We start from the raw sequence: 17,545 nt of genomic DNA on the forward strand, positions 1-17,545 counted from the left end.
AAATCTTATCCTGTATGATAAGGACAATACTGTATCACAGGAGTGTTTTAAAGATTAAGATGATATACTCAAAACATTGCCCTATAATAAATCCTCAATTACATTTTCTCAGCATTTGTGATATTTCCTGTATTTTGATTCTATGCTTTATTCTATTTATGAACAATTTAGTTTAACCTCTCTCTTCTATTAAACTCTAAGTTCCTCCAAGACAGAGATGAAATATTGCATCCCTTTAAATTCTTATAATACCTACTTCAGTAATTAGTGCTCACAAATCCACTTTGAGCTTCAGTGGAAGCTTGTGACTGGAAGTCTGACTATATGTGGTACGGGTCTGGAAGAACACAGTCAATTCTTAGTAAAGATGTATAGTTTATATAAGCAGGTATGTGGCCAACTTACAGCAATCCCCAAAGTTATGATTCCCTTCCTTATATATATAAAATATAAAATATCAAGAACAATGATAGTTGTTCTGTTGGTAAAAGTGGGTGACTTCTGCATTTACATTTACCATGTTTGTTAAAAGCAATACAGGGAGTTTACAAGTGCCATACTAGAAACTATGAAAAAGATGAATTTCAATTTCAACTGAATTTTGGCAATTTAGATATTAGTGATGCTGGGGTGATGGTGGTAGAAGAGATGTGTATCAGCACAGCTAATGTCAGGGGCCCAGCTTATTCTTTTCATCTGGAATACTGAAAACAAAAACTATTATCTACCCCACAAAAATCCTGTGAAAGTTAATTAGGTAGTTAAGTTAATCTTCATTAGGCAAGATCATGGAATTTGGGGGGGATGGAGGAAGGAAGCCTGTAGATGTTGCATAAGCAGGTGAGAGGCTTTCTACACTCCTATGCTCTTATAAGAAACAGTATGTCCCATTTTTGACCTAACAATTTTTTTTCTTTGTAGGTACCCATGCCTTCTAAGTGCTAGTAATAAAGAATTAATTCACACATTAAACTTGGCATGATTAATTTCATTGCCCTTGTATGTTAGCTTTCTTACTTTCTGAACTTTGAGTGCATCTACAAACTTAAAAAATGATCTAGACAAGGCAGAAAAAGGCTTCTCATTTCTTCAGTGGGGTGGGAAGTGATTATTTTGTAAAGGTATGATTCAGAATGACACATTCAAATACAATTTTAAAAATCTACTTCACTATATGTATCATCAATAAGAAAAATTTGGCTTGGTGTTGTTAAGATATAAAAGTACATGACGGTGTTAGAATTGCAGACTGTTGTCATCTCATGTGCTACAAAGCTTTAATTCAATTATTTGGATTCTGTATGAGAAAAAGTTTCACTGCAGGTGTAACCTTTTAGTCACAGCATAAAATAATCTCCACTTAAAGGAGATATCCAATTTCTCTACTCATAAAGCATTCAATTGTTAATAAAAAAATCAGTGCCAAAACCAATCTGTGTAGTTACCACCAAACGTGTTAGAATAAACAACTTTTCCTGCATTAATTATTTGAGAAAAACTTTATTGAAAAAATATCCCCTCCGGCCGGGCAAGTAGCTGGCGCCTGTAATCCCAGCACTTTGGGAAGCCAAAGCGAGTGGATTACCTGAGGTCAGGAGTTCAAGACCAGCCTGAGCAAGATGGAGAAACCCCATCTCTACTAAAAATACAAAATTAGCCGGGCACGGTGGCGCATGCCTGTAATCCCAGCTACTCGGTGGGCTGAGGCAGGAGAATCGCTTGAACCCAGGAGGTGGAGGTTATGGTGAGCCGAGATGGCGCCATTGCACTCCAGCCTGGGCAACAACAGTGAAACTCTGTCTCAAAAAAAAATAAAAAATAAAAAATAAAGAAAAATATCCCAAGATAGGAAAAATCACTTCTCTTGGTTGGGTCCATCATGGAGGTAAAATTGGCAAGAAAATAACATTCGAAGGATTTCTCTTTCAAATATTTAATTTCTTTTCAAGAAAATTGTAACAATTAGGTGCACATCAAAACTAATATCCTTTATGGGCCTCTATTTTACAGATGGTTCATTTCAAAGCATCAAATTCTACATACATACACATAAACATACACACACACGCACACACACAAAACCTAATCAGGAGGTTTCCCAGGCAGCTACAGAAGACTCAAATGATCTCATGGACTTCACTAATGTCTCTAGTTTGTGCCAAATGTTTTAGAACTTTTGAGGTAGTCCACTTACCTAAGGTGATACTAAGCTTCCAGAAAGCAGGAATTTCCGGAATGATAAGTAAAAGGGGATGAATGTACAAAAATAATTAATACTAGCTTTCAATTAACATATGAATATTGTTCTGTATGAAGAGACAGTTTCCTACACAGGTGAAAAAAGAATAAAGCTGTTGACTCCTTAACAGTAAACATTCCTGCATCACTAAGAGGAGATTCTAAAGCCTAGCAAAAGATCTGAGCCTGAGTCTCGCTCTGTCACCCAGGCTGGAGTGCAGTGGCGCAATCTCGGCTCACTGCAAGCTCCGTCTCCCGGGTTCACGACATTCTCCTGCCTCAGCCTCCCGAGAGTAGCTGGGACTACAGGCGCCCGCCACCACGCCTGGCTAATTTTTTGTATTTTTAGTAGAGACGGGGTTTCACGGTGTTAGCCAGGCTGGTCTCGATCTTCTGACCTCGTGATCCACCCGCCTCGGCCTCCCAAAGTGCTGGGATTACAGGCGTGAGCCACCGCGCCCGGCTGGATTTTTTGGTAAGAAGCAGCATAAAAATCACTCTATAGGTTTGAGATTGGGATCCAGCGTAACTGGTGACTTGACCTTGGGCTGGTGAGGATAATACATGTGAACATATTACTAAACATGTAAACTATAAGGCAATAGTAAGCAAATGCTAGTTACTATTCTATGTAATACAGGCCTAACCTTTCTGCCTATGTCCTTATCTGTAAAAAGAGCACGGATTGAGATCTGAAGGTCTATCCAGTCACTTATTAGCTGCGTGAACTTTGGCAAGTCATTTCCTTTCTGGGCCTATTTCCTAAGAAGGTTATTTTTAAGATCAAATGATAATCGTGTTATGTAAATGCTGTCCAGGCACATATTAAGCATTTAATAAATGATAGCTCTTATTACTCTCTAGGGGAGTAGGGTGGTAACGAGCAAATGAAATTAAACCTAGTTAAGAGGGTTTGTATATGCACATAAAACTCTACAGACATCCAAGGTACCGTTATTTGTACTGTAAACTGCCAAGACATGCAGGAAACGAGAACTCAAATGGCGCCTCAGTGACTCGCACTAGAGAGGGGGAGAAGGCAGAGCTTCCAAGAATCATCTATTTTCCCCCTTATGGCTTTCAGCCTAGATTGGACCATTTATTCAATTTCCCAGCCCACAGTATCCCTGGACATTTATTTACTGTACCTTTTTCACTGAGATCCTTTCCACTCCCCTCCCCTTCTAGTAGTCGTGAACTTCAGACCCTCTCCTTCGACTCCCACTGCCTTTAACTCTGTTTTTAACCAAGCTTCCCTGAATCCTTACCTCCGCCTAAGGAGGAAGTGCAGCTGGACGCACCGCACGGCATCCTAGGAAATGTGGTCTCTCAGACTCTTTGGCTTGGGCTGCAGAGTGGGGAAGACGACGAGGAGAGCCCAGCAAAACTACAACTACCGGCAGGCAACGCAAGTCACCATCTTTATTTGGCCCCTTTCCCTCTTGCCGTCCTCTTCCTCCTCTCCGCTAGCGCTGAACCGCTTGGCCTCACGGTACTTGTAGTTCCTTCTGGACTCAAGATCCTAGGGCTCGATGGCCAGCACAGAGGCTAGAAGACTCTAATTCCCAGAGGGCAGAGCGGAAGCTGCGCCTGCGCACACGCAATGAGGGCGTGTATGTCTGTGTCTGAGGGAGAGAGCGAGAGTGAGTGAGTGTGAGTGCGGGGTGGGGTGGTGGCCGTTACGTTCGGGGCAACGGCTACGGCAGTGGAGAAGTAAGAAGAGAAACAACGTCCGGCGCTTCCGCCTTCGCTTAGGAGGAGGAGGAGCTGGTAGGGAAAGGAAAGTGCTTCGCCCTGGGCCTGGATTAGACCGAGTCGGGTTGGTGGGGGTCTGGGCTATGAGCTTTTGAGGGTCGCTTGGGACGCGGAGCGAGACACGAGAGCCGGGAGCTATGTCTCAGCCGCCGCCGCCGCCTCCGCTGCCGCCGCCACCTCCTCCCCCTGAGGCTCCACAGACTCCGTCGTCCCTGGCGTCGGCGGCTGCTTCGGGGGGGCTTTTGAAGCGGAGAGACCGGAGAATCCTTTCCGGGAGCTGCCCGGATCCGAAGTGCCAGGCGCGTCTGTTCTTCCCGGCCTCCGGTTCTGTCAGCATCGAGTGTACCGAGTGCGGCCAGCGGCACGAGCAGCAACAGCTGCTGGGGGTTGAGGAGGTGACCGACCCGGACGTAGTGCTACACAACCTGCTGCGGAACGCGCTGCTCGGGGTGACGGGGGCACCCAAGAAGAACACGGAACTGGTAAAGGTGATGGGCCTTTCCAACTATCACTGCAAATTGTTGTCGCCCATATTAGCTCGCTATGGAATGGACAAACAGACAGGCCGGGCCAAGCTTCTCCGGGACATGAACCAGGGCGAACTGTTCGATTGCGCCTTACTGGGCGACCGCGCCTTCCTCATAGAACCAGAGCATGTTAACACTGTGGGCTATGGCAAGGACCGCTCCGGAAGCCTCCTGTATTTGCATGATACTCTGGAGGACATTAAGCGGGCCAATAAAAGTCAGGAATGTCTCATTCCAGTGCATGTGGACGGGGATGGACACTGCCTGGTGCATGCTGTGTCTCGGGCTCTAGTAGGCCGAGAGCTCTTCTGGCATGCCTTAAGAGAGAATCTTAAACAGCACTTTCAGCAGCACCTGGCCCGATATCAAGCTCTGTTCCATGACTTTATTGATGCCGCTGAGTGGGAGGACATTATCAATGAGTGTGACCCTCTGTTTGTACCACCTGAGGGTGTTCCCTTGGGCCTGAGGAATATCCACATATTTGGTCTTGCCAATGTGCTACATCGTCCTATTATTCTGTTAGATTCCCTCAGTGGCATGAGAAGCTCTGGTGATTATTCAGCCACCTTTCTACCTGGGCTCATTCCTGCAGAGAAATGCACTGGGAAAGATGGTCATTTGAACAAACCAATCTGTATTGCATGGAGCAGCTCCGGTAGAAACCATTATATCCCCTTGGTAGGCATAAAAGGGGCTGCTTTGCCCAAACTGCCTATGAATTTGCTTCCTAAAGCATGGGGTGTGCCTCAGGACCTTATTAAAAAGTACATCAAACTTGAAGAGGATGGTGGTTGTGTTATTGGAGGTGACAGAAGTTTGCAAGATAAATACTTACTTAGGCTTGTTGCTGCTATGGAAGAAGTCTTTATGGACAAACATGGTATCCATCCTAGTTTGGTTGCTGATGTCCATCAGTATTTCTACAGAAGGACTGGAGTGATAGGAGTTCAGCCTGAAGAAGTCACAGCAGCTGCTAAAAAAGCAGTAATGGATAATCGCCTTCACAAATGTTTGCTCTGTGGTGCCCTTTCTGAACTTCATGTTCCTCCAGAGTGGTTGGCTCCTGGAGGGAAATTGTATAACCTGGCAAAAAGTACTCATGGACAGCTGAGGACTGACAAAAATTATAGCTTTCCCTTGAACAATTTGGTTTGCTCATATGATTCAGTGAAAGATGTTCTGGTACCAGACTATGGATTGAGTAACCTAACAGCTTGTAATTGGTGCCATGGCACATCTGTGCGAAAGGTCAGAGGAGATGGGTCTATTGTGTATTTGGATGGAGACAGAACTAATTCTAGGTCCACTGGTGGCAAATGTGGTTGTGGATTCAAACACTTTTGGGATGGTAAGGAGTATGACAATCTACCAGAAGCTTTCCCTATTACTTTAGAATGGGGTGGAAGAGTCGTCAGAGAGACAGTATATTGGTTCCAGTATGAAAGTGATTCATCTTTGAATAGTAATGTTTACGATGTTGCAATGAAACTCGTTACCAAGCACTTTCCAGGTGAATTTGGGAGTGAAATCCTAGTTCAGAAAGTTGTCCACACTATATTGCATCAGACTGCCAAAAAGAATCCCGATGATTATACTCCTGTAAATATAGATGGTGCTCACGCCCAAAGAGTTGGAGATGTTCAAGGACAAGAATCAGAGTCTCAGCTCCCAACTAAAATTATTCTTACCGGACAGAAAACAAAAACTTTGCACAAGGAGGAGTTAAACATGAGTAAAACTGAAAGAACTATTCAACAGAATATTACGGAACAGGCTTCTGTAATGCAGAAACGGAAAACAGAGAAGTTAAAACAAGAACAAAAAGGGCAACCCAGGACTGTTTCTCCCAATACCATTCGTGATGGTCCATCCTCTGCACCAGCTACACCTACCAAGGCTCCCTATTCACCTACAACTTCTAAGGAGAAGAAGATCCGAATCACAACTAATGATGGACGACAGTCCATGGTTACCCTTAAGTCTTCAACAACCTTTTTTGAACTTCAGGAAAGTATAGCCAGAGAATTCAACATTCCTCCATATTTACAGTGTATTCGATACGGGTTTCCTCCTAAAGAGTTAATGCCACCACAGGCAGGAATGGAAAAGGAACCAGTTCCTTTACAGCATGGCGACAGAATTACAATAGAAATTCTAAAAAGTAAAGCTGAAGGTGGTCAGTCTGCTGCTGCACACTCAGCCCACACTGTGAAACAAGAAGATATTGCTGTTACTGGTAAACTGTCATCTAAGGAACTTCAGGAGCAAGCTGAAAAAGAAATGTACTCCTTGTGTCTTTTAGCAACATTAATGGGTAAGATACATTTAATTCTGATGGTATATCTTAATTGTAAATATAATACACTGAGTTTTCCTGTTGTCTTTGGGGGAAAAGAAATCTGTGGCCATTGTACGTTTTTAATTATATATTTCAGGAGAGAATTATTTTTAGTATTTTGACAGTTAATGGATTGATGTTAATAGGATTATTGAGTAACTATTAGGAAAATAGAAAGTTAAGGTATTCCCTCAATAATAGTCAAGAGATTATTTAAATATGTCTTATTCTCGCAATTGCTTTTTAAAAAACAGACTTGTATTTATTTAAAACGTCTTAAATTTTTGGTAGGCTCTGTTGATCCTGCCTACCTTGCCCCTTTTTCATTTATTTTTAATTTTTATTTTCCTGCATGTCATGTGATTTCAGGACTTCCTGTTTGATGAATTGCAGTTTCTGGTGTTTATATTCTCACTGCACTCCCACCTAGTAGTCTCTGACATTTCATTTTCTTCCTTTCCCAGTTCATCACATTTTTCTTATTCATACACTAGGATTTGTATTTAAGTAATTTCACTACTCAATAAGTCTTTGCCATCAATTGTAATGAACTATTATAAGTTGTAGTTCATGAGAAACATAACTAACAGAGATAGATGGTAATCATGTAAAGAAGTATTTGTTTTTAATAATTCAGCATAAAGAAAAATATATTATCAACCAAATGTGTAATTTAAAGCTTTAGATGATTTCAGATACTGTTCAATGGTGTACTTTTTACAGTGTCTGTGTTTGCTTAGTCTTTGTTTTGAAATAACTGTTAATATGCTTTACTAAGTCTTAAAGTATGAAGTAAAATTTAAATTTGTTAGTTACTGGAAGGGTTTTATTTTTGCTGAGATTAAAGTTTTCAACTAGAAAAGTGATCTGGGTTTTGATTCTGTTTTCTGATAGTACTATATGGCAGTGAATTGGGCCTTAATCTACCAAAATGAATACTACTCCTGGCTTATGTGGGGGAGTAGTAAATAGGGGATCTAAAAACCCTGCACAAATTTAGAACCTGGAATTGTTGATTTTAGTTTGCCAGACATAGTAAGTGAATTGGGGGGTATGTCAGGAACTGTCCTACTCACTTTATGTATTTCTTTTTTTGTCCTATTTTTTTGAGATGGTCTTGCTCTGTCTCCAGGCTGGAGCACAGTGGCGCGATCTCGGCTCACTGCAAACTCCGCCTCCCGGCTTCAAGCATTTCTCCTGCCTCAGCCTCCCAAGTAGTTGGGACTACAGGCCCACGCCTCCATGCCCAGCTAATTTTTGTATTTTTAGTAGAGACGGGGTTTCAACTTGTTGGCCAGGATGGTCTTGATCTCCTGACCTTGTGATCAAGGTCACTTAAACACAAATGCTAGTGTACTTAAATACAAATCTTAGGTGGCCCGTGCCTGTAATTCCAGTTACTCTGGAGGATGAGGCAGGAGAAGTGCTTGAACCCGGGAGTTGGAGGTTGTGGTGAGCCTAGATCGCGCGACTGCATTCCAGCCTGGCAACAGAGCAAGACTCCGTCTCAATAAATAGATAAATAAATAAAAGACCTGCAATCTCCCAGGTCAAAAACAGGAAAGAGAAGGTCTTCCTCAATAGAAGATGGAGTCTTGAGAATGTGGCTCTTACCTTTATCCTTGTATGCACAGAACCTGATATAGTGCTCAGCAGGTAGTATGCACTCTGAAATGTTTTTTAATTGAATTAAATAGATGACATTAACACAGCTAAAGAAAGGCTGTATCTGCAGAAATGGAATGGATGGTCAGTCAGCACTGAACATTGAAAAAAGTAAAAAGCAAAATTCGGCAATGTTTATATACTGCTGTACAAAGGAAAAAGATACATCATCTGGGGTTCATGAAAATTCTGGTAACTAGAAAGGTAATCTCTGTCGAGGGGTAGGAATATTTGATCAATCCTGACTGTGGCCTGGCTGAAACATCTCTATCCCTTTGCCTGATTTTCATGTTCATCAGGCATGTATTCTTAACACTTTTAGCTTCCTGATAACAAGTTTTGATGTACAGGTGACAGTGCAGATAAGGACATGTTCACTTTGAAAGCTGTATTCTCCATTGTAGACTAATAAATTGACATGGGCAGGATTATGAGCAGTAGTCTTAAAAATATGATCAGAGCCGGGCACAGTGGCTCACGCCTGTAATCCCAGCACTTTGGGAGGCCGAGGCAGGCAGATCACGAGGTCAGGAGTTCGAGATCATCCTGTCTAAGATGGTGAAACCCTGTCTCTACTAAAAATACAGAAAAAAAAAGTAGCCGGGCATGGTGGCAGGCGCCTGTAGTCCCAGCTCCTCGGGAGGCTGAGGCAGGAGAATCTCGTGAACCTGGGAGGCAAAGGTTGCAGTGAGCCAAGATTGCACCACTGCGCTCCAGCCTGGGCGACAGAGCAAGACTGTATCTCAAAAAAAAAAAAAAAAAAAATTTGATCAGTATGATTATATATAGATTTTTGAGACAGAGTCTCACTCTGTCGCCCAGGTTGGAGTACAGTGGCATGATCTCGGCTCATTGCAACCTCCGCCACCTGGGTTCAAACGATTCTTCTGCCTCAGCCTCCCGAGTAGCTGGGATTACAGGCACGTGCCACCACGCCCAGCTAAGTTTTTTGTATTTTTAGTAGAGACGGGGTTTCACCGTGTTAGCCAGGATGGTCTCGATCTCCTGACCTCGTGAACTGCCTACCTCAGCCTCCCAAAGTGCTGGGGTTACAAGCATGAGTCACTGTGCCTGGTTGATAATATATTTCATAATGAAAATTAATAAAATATAATTCTGGTGTATAAATACTTTTTGAGTTTGGTTGGAAGTTCTTGGACCTGAATATCTGAGAGAACTACAGTATGGACTGCAATGAGTTTACCAAGGTAATGTCTTTCTGTTCTGATCCCTTCCCTCCTCACATCCAACATTTATGCCTGTATAAACCCATACATTTCTTTAAAGCTGCTTCCACTACCAATACAAAATTTGGGTGTAAAAGAGAGCATTTTGTTAATTTTGTAATGGTATCACTGAGATACTTTCTGCTTTAAATTGAAGTATTAAGTGCATGACCTATATTAGTCCGTTATAAATATTAGTTTTCTCCCTCTAGTTCTCTTGTAACTGTATTTGAATTATGTAGAAGATAGGTATATATTTTTTGAAACAGAGTCTTGCAGTGTCACCAGGCTGGAGTGCAGTGGTGTGATCTTGGCTCACTGCAACCTCCGCCTCCTGGGTTCAAGCAATTCTCACGCCTCAGCCTGCCGAATAACTGGGATTACAGGCATGCGCCACCACACCCAGCTAAAGTTTGTATTTTTGCTAGAGATGGGGTTTCACCATGTTGGCCAGAACAGTCTCAATCTCCTGACCTCGTGATCCACCCCCCTCGGCCTCCCAAAGTGCTGGGATTACAGGCATGAGCCACTGTGCCTGGCCGAAGATATTCTTAATTTAAAAAAAAAGATGTTTCTACAAAAGTCAATTTGGGGATAAATGCTAACTATATGTAAAGAGTGCTGGGTAACTGTTGATGTTTAGATTGGAGAGGGCTAGAAATGACAGAGCTTGTTTAGAAGATTGCAGATTTCAAAGTGCAGAAATTACTTTGTGAATTACCAAATGTGAGCTAAGCTGTGTTATGTTAATTTAGAATATAGCTCATCAGACTTTATGCTGTTCAGATAGCTGGCTCGTTCTCATTTAAGTTTAGGCTTTAATACTACCACCTTGTAAAGGTTTGAGAAACCTTTGCTGACCATTCTAAGTAGGTTCCCTCTATCAGTGTACCCTGTTGATGTCCCTCACAGCATCTATCACAATTTTTAATAATCTTATTTGTTGGTTTAATTATTTGTTTGCCTCCCCTACTATATTATAAAGTCCATCAAGACAGGGACTGTACTCTATTTTCTTCACTAATGAATACCTTATTTCCTAGTTCAGGGCCTGGCACATAGTAGATACTAAGTAAATGCTTGTTAAATTAATGAATGCAATATTTCAGCAAAATCAGTGTATTCTGTGAACTTGTATGTATGTTGAGTGTACGAAGATAAAAGAGAGTCAGTCCTTGCCCTCCGTTAACTTACCTACAGGCCTTCAGCTGAGGGAGTTCCATACTTTTTAGCTTTCATCAGCAGATCTCCAGCTTTATTTTCTAAATACATAAAAATTATAAAATCCCCAAATAGGACCAACACAGCATTTTAGAACTTCTCATTTGATTAAGAATCAAATATATACATGGGGATTGTATAATTTCTTTCTTTTTTTTTTTTTCTGGAGACAGATTGTCGCCCAGCCTGGAGTGCAGTGGCATGATCCCAGCTCACTGCAACCTCTGTCTCCTGGGTCCAAGTGATTCTCAGCCTCTCAAGTAACTGGAACTACAGGTGCACACCATCACGCCCAGCTAATTTTTTGTATTTTTAGTAGAGATGGGGTTTCGCCTTGTTGCCCATGCTGGTCTCGAACTCCTGAGCTCAGACAATCCACTGCCTCGGCTTCCCAAAGTCCTAGGATTACAGGTGTGAGCCACTGCGCCCGGCCTGTATGTTTTCACTAAATAGGCTGACTGCATGATAGCCAGGGACATGAGTTTTTTCTTTCGTTTTTAAGTAGAATATTCATTGACTAGATTGTGTATTACTTATATTAATAAAACAATAAGTATGTGTATTTGTCTTTGGCTTAGTACAAGTCATTCCTGGAACCTAGTAACTGAATCTTAGGAAGTATAAACTGGAATAACAATATTCTACCCATAATATTTCACATTTTAATCTCTTTTATCCAGACCACGAGGTAATTGAACTTAACTTTTTGCAGACAGTCATCTTCATTATTTATATAATACTTAAAAGACTAACTCTGGCTTTGCAAAATATGTCGTTCAAATTTCTTGTAGACCTGGTGCGGTTGCAGTGAGCCGAGATTGCGCCACTGCACTCCATTCTGGGCAACAGAGCAACACTCTTTCCAAAAAAAAAAAAATTTCTTGTAGATCAGTTATTTGTGGGTTTTCTTTCATGGTAGATAGGATAGGTGGTACATTATCCACCATAAATATCTAGGCTAATTTATTTTTTCTTAGTGTTATATTTCATTAAGTTTCTAGTTTTGTTTTTTTGTTTTCCTAGAGGTAAGAACAGATTTAGGTGAAGAACAGAATTTGTCAGTTTGGAGTTACTCAAATGAAATTAGGCTACGTGACACTTCCTTGCTTTACTACAAAGTGTACCAACCTTTCAGGAGTTGAGAAACTTGTTTCATATTGATATACTTTCTCTGTTCCTGAAAGAACTGTGTGACTTTTTAATATATATATTTAAAATACACAGTGTTTTGTAATTTCATAATACCTCTTGATGTTGTAAATGCCTTAGAATTTTCCAGAATCGCCCAGGCGCGGTTACTCACGCCTGTAAGCCCGGCACTTTGGGAGGCTGAGGCGGGTGGATCATGAGGTCAGGAGTTTGAGACCAGGCTGGCCAAGATGGTGAAATCCCGTCTCTACTAAAAATACAAAAATTAGCCGGGCATGGTGGCGCTCACCTGTAATCCCAGCTACTCGGGAAGTTGAGGCAGGAGAATCGCTTGAACCCGGGAGGTGGAGGTAGCAGTGAGCCAAGATCAGGCCACTGCACTCCAGCCTGGCGACAAAGTGAGACTCTGTCTCAAAAAAAAAAAAGCAAGAATTTTCCAGAATCATGCGTGGGACTGAGACACTTATATTTTAGGCAACAACTGAATATTATTATTGCACCTGGATTTTTTTGTTTTCAAATGTTGGGTAAAGGGGCAGTTTCAAATCTAGATAGTGCTTATGCATATTCTTCTTCTTCTTTTTTTTTTTTTTTTTGTTATCCAGGACAGAGACTTGCTCTGTCGCTCAGGCTGGAGTGCAGTGGCACAATCTCGGCTCACTGCAACTCTGCCTCCCTGGTTCAGGTGATTCTCCTGCCTCAGCCTCCCGAGTAGCTGGGATTACAGGGCCTGCCACCACGCCTGGCTAATTTTTGTATTTTTAGTAGAGACAAGGTTTCGCTATGTTGGCCAGGCTAGTCTCGAACTCCTGACGTCGTGATCCCCCCACCTGGGCCTCCCAAAGTGCTGGGATTACAGGCGTGAGCCACTGTGCCTGGCCACATATTATTCTTTCTATGGCTTCTGGTAGCCCTTCTGTTGATTTATGTGTAGCATATTTGTAATGGGAGAGCAGTTATAAAGTTGAATAAAAAGTAATGCATAGATGTATCTTAAGATAAATGTATATATTGTAAATGGTGATTTTATATAATTATAATTGAAAATTAAGTCAAATATTGATGCTATTCCTTTCTAGATAGAAAAGGAAATCTAGATAATAATAGATTCTGTTCCAACTACTTTGATCACTTTTATTTTTAATATCTTTTCAATTACAATATAATTTTAAAAATTCAAATAATTCAAGTACGTATAAAATATGGTAGTTCTTAACATTTGTACTCCCCAGATAAAATCATTATTAATAAATTGGGATGTGTCCTTTCAGACTCTGTACTCATTTAAACACTATTGAGTTTGTGTGCATGTCTGTGTATAATAAAAATATTCATTAATGCCGCTGGTGACACTGAAGTTGTGTGACTGTATACCCTTAAGGGGACTGAATTTCAGGCAAGAAACAGATATGCCTTTTTTATAAACCATCTTGACTATCAGTAGGGTAGATAAACTTTTAAATGCGAGGATTACGTCAGGAAGGGTAGAGAGATGCCAACAATTCTTTCAGCAAATGAATACCTTTGGAATTCTGTCTAGTTGAAACAGTCCTGTGTTCCTACTTTATATTTGGAACCATTTATTCAAATTATTAAACAATTTTGAATTGTTTCTTTAAATTTTACATTTAAATAAAGTTAAGTACTTTATTTTATGCCCATAAATACTTCAGAGTTCATTTTGGGTATTTCTTTTGGGGTTTAAAAATACATTTTGGCTGGGCATGGTGGCTCACACTTGTAATCCCAGCAATTTGGGAGGCCGAGGTGGATAGATTGTCTGAAATCAGGAGTTTGAGACTAGCCTGGCCAACATGGGGAAACCCATTTCTACTAAAAATACAAAATTAGCTGGGAGTGGTGGCACACGCCTGTAATCCCAGCTACTTTGGAGGCTGAGGCACGAGAATTGCTTGAACCCAGGAGGCAGAGGTTTCAGTGAACAGAGATTGCTCCACTGCACTTCAGCTTGGGGGACAGAGCAAGATTCTGGCTCAAAAATGAAGTAGGCTGGGTGCAGTGGCTCACACCTGTAATCCCAGCACTTTGTGAGGCCAAGGCAGGCGGATCGCCTGAGGTCAGGAGTTTGAGACCAGCCTGGCCCACGTGGTGAAATCCAGTATCTACTAAAAACACAAAAAATTAGCCGGATATGGTGGTTTGTGCCTGTAGTCCCAGCTACCCAGGTGGCTAAGGCAGGAGAACTGCTGGAATGTGGGAGATAGAGGCTGCAGTGAGCCAAGATCATGCCACTGCACTCCAGCCTGGGCGACAGAGCAAGACTCCGTCTCAAAAATAAATAAATAAATAAATAAATAAATAAATAAATAAAACAAAAATATATTTCATTTAGGTATTAGATTTTTAAAGTTACTGCTTTGTCCCGTAAATTGCAAAGTAAAAAATTCAAATTGCCTTTTAAAATATTTAAAGTTAGAAGGCTAGGCACGGTAGCTCATGCCCATAATTGTAGCACTTTTGAGGCCAAGGCAGGAGGATGGCCTGAGACCAGGCATTCAAGACTAGCTTGGGCAACACAGGGAGACCCTGTCTCTACAAGCTGTGGTGGCACACGCCTGTAGTCCTAGCTACTCAGGAAGCTGAGGTGAGGGGGTTGCTTGAGCTCAGGAGATCATGCAGTGAACCGTGATTGAGCCAATACTTGCCAGCCTAGGTGACAGAGCGAGACCCTATTTCAAAAAATAAACACCTAAAATTTAAAAATCAGAATGGTGATCTCTTAATCTTTTTTTGATGATGACTTTAAACTTTTAACTCCATAATTTTATTAGAAAAAATTAGAAAAATACGTTTTAAAAAATGTATTTTAACATATTTTTAAACAATTAAAAATTACTTCACATCAAATGGGAAAAAAATTGGATAAACCAAAAGAAAAAACTTTCATAGTACCACTGCCATATATAGCTACTGTTTCAGGTAGAAGGTTGAAGGTTATGAGGAGGAAGGATTTGGGGAAGCAAGGTAATTAACAGAGGTTATCTATGGTGCTCGCAGTAGTATAGTTTTTTTCTATATTTATATATACACAGTACATTGGATAGAAGTATTTTTACTTTTGTATGAAGAAACAGTTGGATTATAAAGTAAAAATAATTGGAGACTAACAAAAATATAAATTAATGTATTTGTTAGAGGCTTTTTCAAACTGTTCCTCTTCTCTAAAAGTTTGCTTTCGAATAAAATGGTAGAAAAACTATTTCCCTTTGTTTTTGCTATTATTTTGTTTTATTAGATTCTTGAAGAGAAAACAAGATTCAGGGAAAAGTCAGTGGCATATAATCATTAGTTGTGTTTTATATGTGTAACATTGAAGAATGGTTATCATCATGATGCTTCGATTAAGTTTATTCTGAATTGCTTTCAGGCACTGTTTAAAAGGAAAAACCTCATTTATAATATTCGCTCCGTCAAGGGTGTCTAAGGGAGAGAATACAGTTATGGGTTCTTAGCTTTTGTTTCGGGATGGACCAGTAGAGCCCCTTCTTCATCACTCTTTTCTGCTTATCACTAGAGACAGAAACTAAAACCATAGCTTCAGGCTGCTAAAAGCCTAAAACAAAACAAAACAAAACAGGACAACAACAAAATAAGGCTGATTGGATAAGCTTGCATCTGTACATTCATTCAACCAATACTAAGAGTGCTGCCATCTGTTCAGCACTGTGCCAGGCCCTGGGGGTAAAAAGTCAGGCCACTGACCTTTCCCTGAATCTGAAAAGTATAAAAGGGAAACCTAGTCTAGAAGGTAAAACAGAAAAGTTAGTTAACCTAAAGTGTGATAAGGGCTATGGTATTCATATACGTAGGAGCATCAAATAAGGGTACCTACCTAATCAACACTCCAAAGAATCCTAAAGGAAGTGATACCTAGATAGAGTTTTAAATAATATGTAACAATTATTGGCCTTTAGGGAATAGGAACAGTTGTTTGGTGGTATAACATTGTAAAAATAAAGGTATGGTATGATGTCAGATGGGAAAGGCAAGGACCAACTCTTAGAGTGCCTTGTATGCCATGGAAAAGGAACTTGGACTTTGCCATATGGCATTGGGGAACCATTATAGGTTTAACTCTGAAGACTGTATAGAGGAGGGATTTATGGGGGATAAGACTCAAGGGAAACCAGCTGTGAGGAAGTGGCAGTAATCCAGGCATTGAACCTGGGTGTTAGGAGGGATGGAGAGAAATGCAGTGGAGAACCATGTAAGAGTGGTGCAGGACTTGTGCAAAGTGTCAAAACCCCTGCTTCCTGATCTCTAATCCCTTTCCTCATTTTTGTTACCAACAAGCATGACTTTCAGTGGAGATATTTGTTTACCAAAAGAAATTACCTGTTTTTTTCTCCAAACAGTTGTTGATGCCATGAATTTCTATTAAGAAAAGACTGAATAGTTCTTTCAAATTTGCCGAAACAACTTGACCTTTTTTTGTGTGTGTATGAGACAGTGGCTCGCTCTGTCAGCCAGGCTGGAGTGCTCTGGCACGACCTCGGCTCACTGCAACCTCTGTTTCCTGGGCTCAAGCAATTCTCCTGCCTCAGCCTCCAGAGTAGCTAGGATAGCAGGCATGTGCCACCACACCTGGCTAATTTTTGTATTTTTAATAGAGAAGGAGTTTCACCATGTTGGCCAGGCTGGTCTCAAACTCCTGACCTCAGGTAATCCGCCTGACTCGGCCTCCTAAAGTGCTGGGATTACAGGTGTGAGCCCGGCCAATTTGACCTTCAGTAGAGGTTTAATGTCAATGGAAAGGAGGGTATACGCTTTGGACTGATATACAAGATTCAAATCCTGGCTCTACCACTTACTAGCTGTGTGATCTTGGAAGAGTTATTTAAGCTCTCTGAGCTTGTTTCCTTGTCCGTAGAGCTTAGTTGTGATGAGTTAATGAAACCATGTGAAGAGCCTGCTCAAAGCTTGGTAGATAATAGAGGCTTACGTGATATTTCCCTTAAAGCAATAGAACAGTGGGGCCATATTGCTTTGAAGGGGGTGAAAATTTGTTCTTGGATAAAGGGTGAAAAAATCTTATCGTTAATATATAAAACTAAGATATATAGTACATAAGCAGATATAAAGTATATATGTGTAATTCAGATATCATGAGGACGTGGGGAGGACTAGAAAAATAATGGCTGTAAAGGCTCCTTAGGGGGAGATAATGGAAACAAGGTTGACAAACACTGCAGTAAAGTGATTTGCCTATTTAAATTATGAATAACTAGGTATGTAAAGTACTAAGAGATGTGATTTTTCTTATTAATCAGTTGGTCAGTTCTGAGGAGTTCACCATTTTGGCACCTGTTCAGATTCTTGTGGTTTTTGTTTGTTTGGACTAGTCAAGTGCAGGTAGTGAGAAGGGGGAAATGGTAGAACAAGCAGTTCTAACTGTAACTGAA

General features: G+C 41.0%; 2 protein-coding genes across 2 annotated transcripts in view; one reads left to right on the forward strand and one right to left on the reverse strand.

The window, feature by feature from the left end:
* Nucleotides 1-3,675, reverse strand: part of LOC104668803 (serine/threonine-protein kinase Sgk3) — a 194,785-nt gene extending 191,110 nt beyond the window's left edge. Inside the window, exon 1 of the mRNA XM_030937860.1 lies at nt 3,387-3,675. The gene's annotated coding sequence lies outside the window, so the exon portion shown is untranslated. The remainder of the gene's footprint in view (nt 1-3,386) is intronic.
* A 168-nt stretch (nt 3,676-3,843) lies between these two features.
* VCPIP1 (valosin containing protein interacting protein 1) overlaps nt 3,844-17,545 on the forward strand; it is a 42,257-nt gene continuing 28,555 nt past the window's right edge. Inside the window, exon 1 of the mRNA XM_010371585.2 lies at nt 3,844-6,837. Coding sequence (XP_010369887.1) covers nt 4,131-6,837 — 2,707 coding nt within the window. The 5' untranslated portion in view covers nt 3,844-4,130. The remainder of the gene's footprint in view (nt 6,838-17,545) is intronic.

Source organism: Rhinopithecus roxellana, chromosome 9 (assembly GCF_007565055.1).
Source record: "Rhinopithecus roxellana isolate Shanxi Qingling chromosome 9, ASM756505v1, whole genome shotgun sequence".
Classification (NCBI taxonomy): domain Eukaryota; kingdom Metazoa; phylum Chordata; class Mammalia; order Primates; family Cercopithecidae; genus Rhinopithecus; species Rhinopithecus roxellana.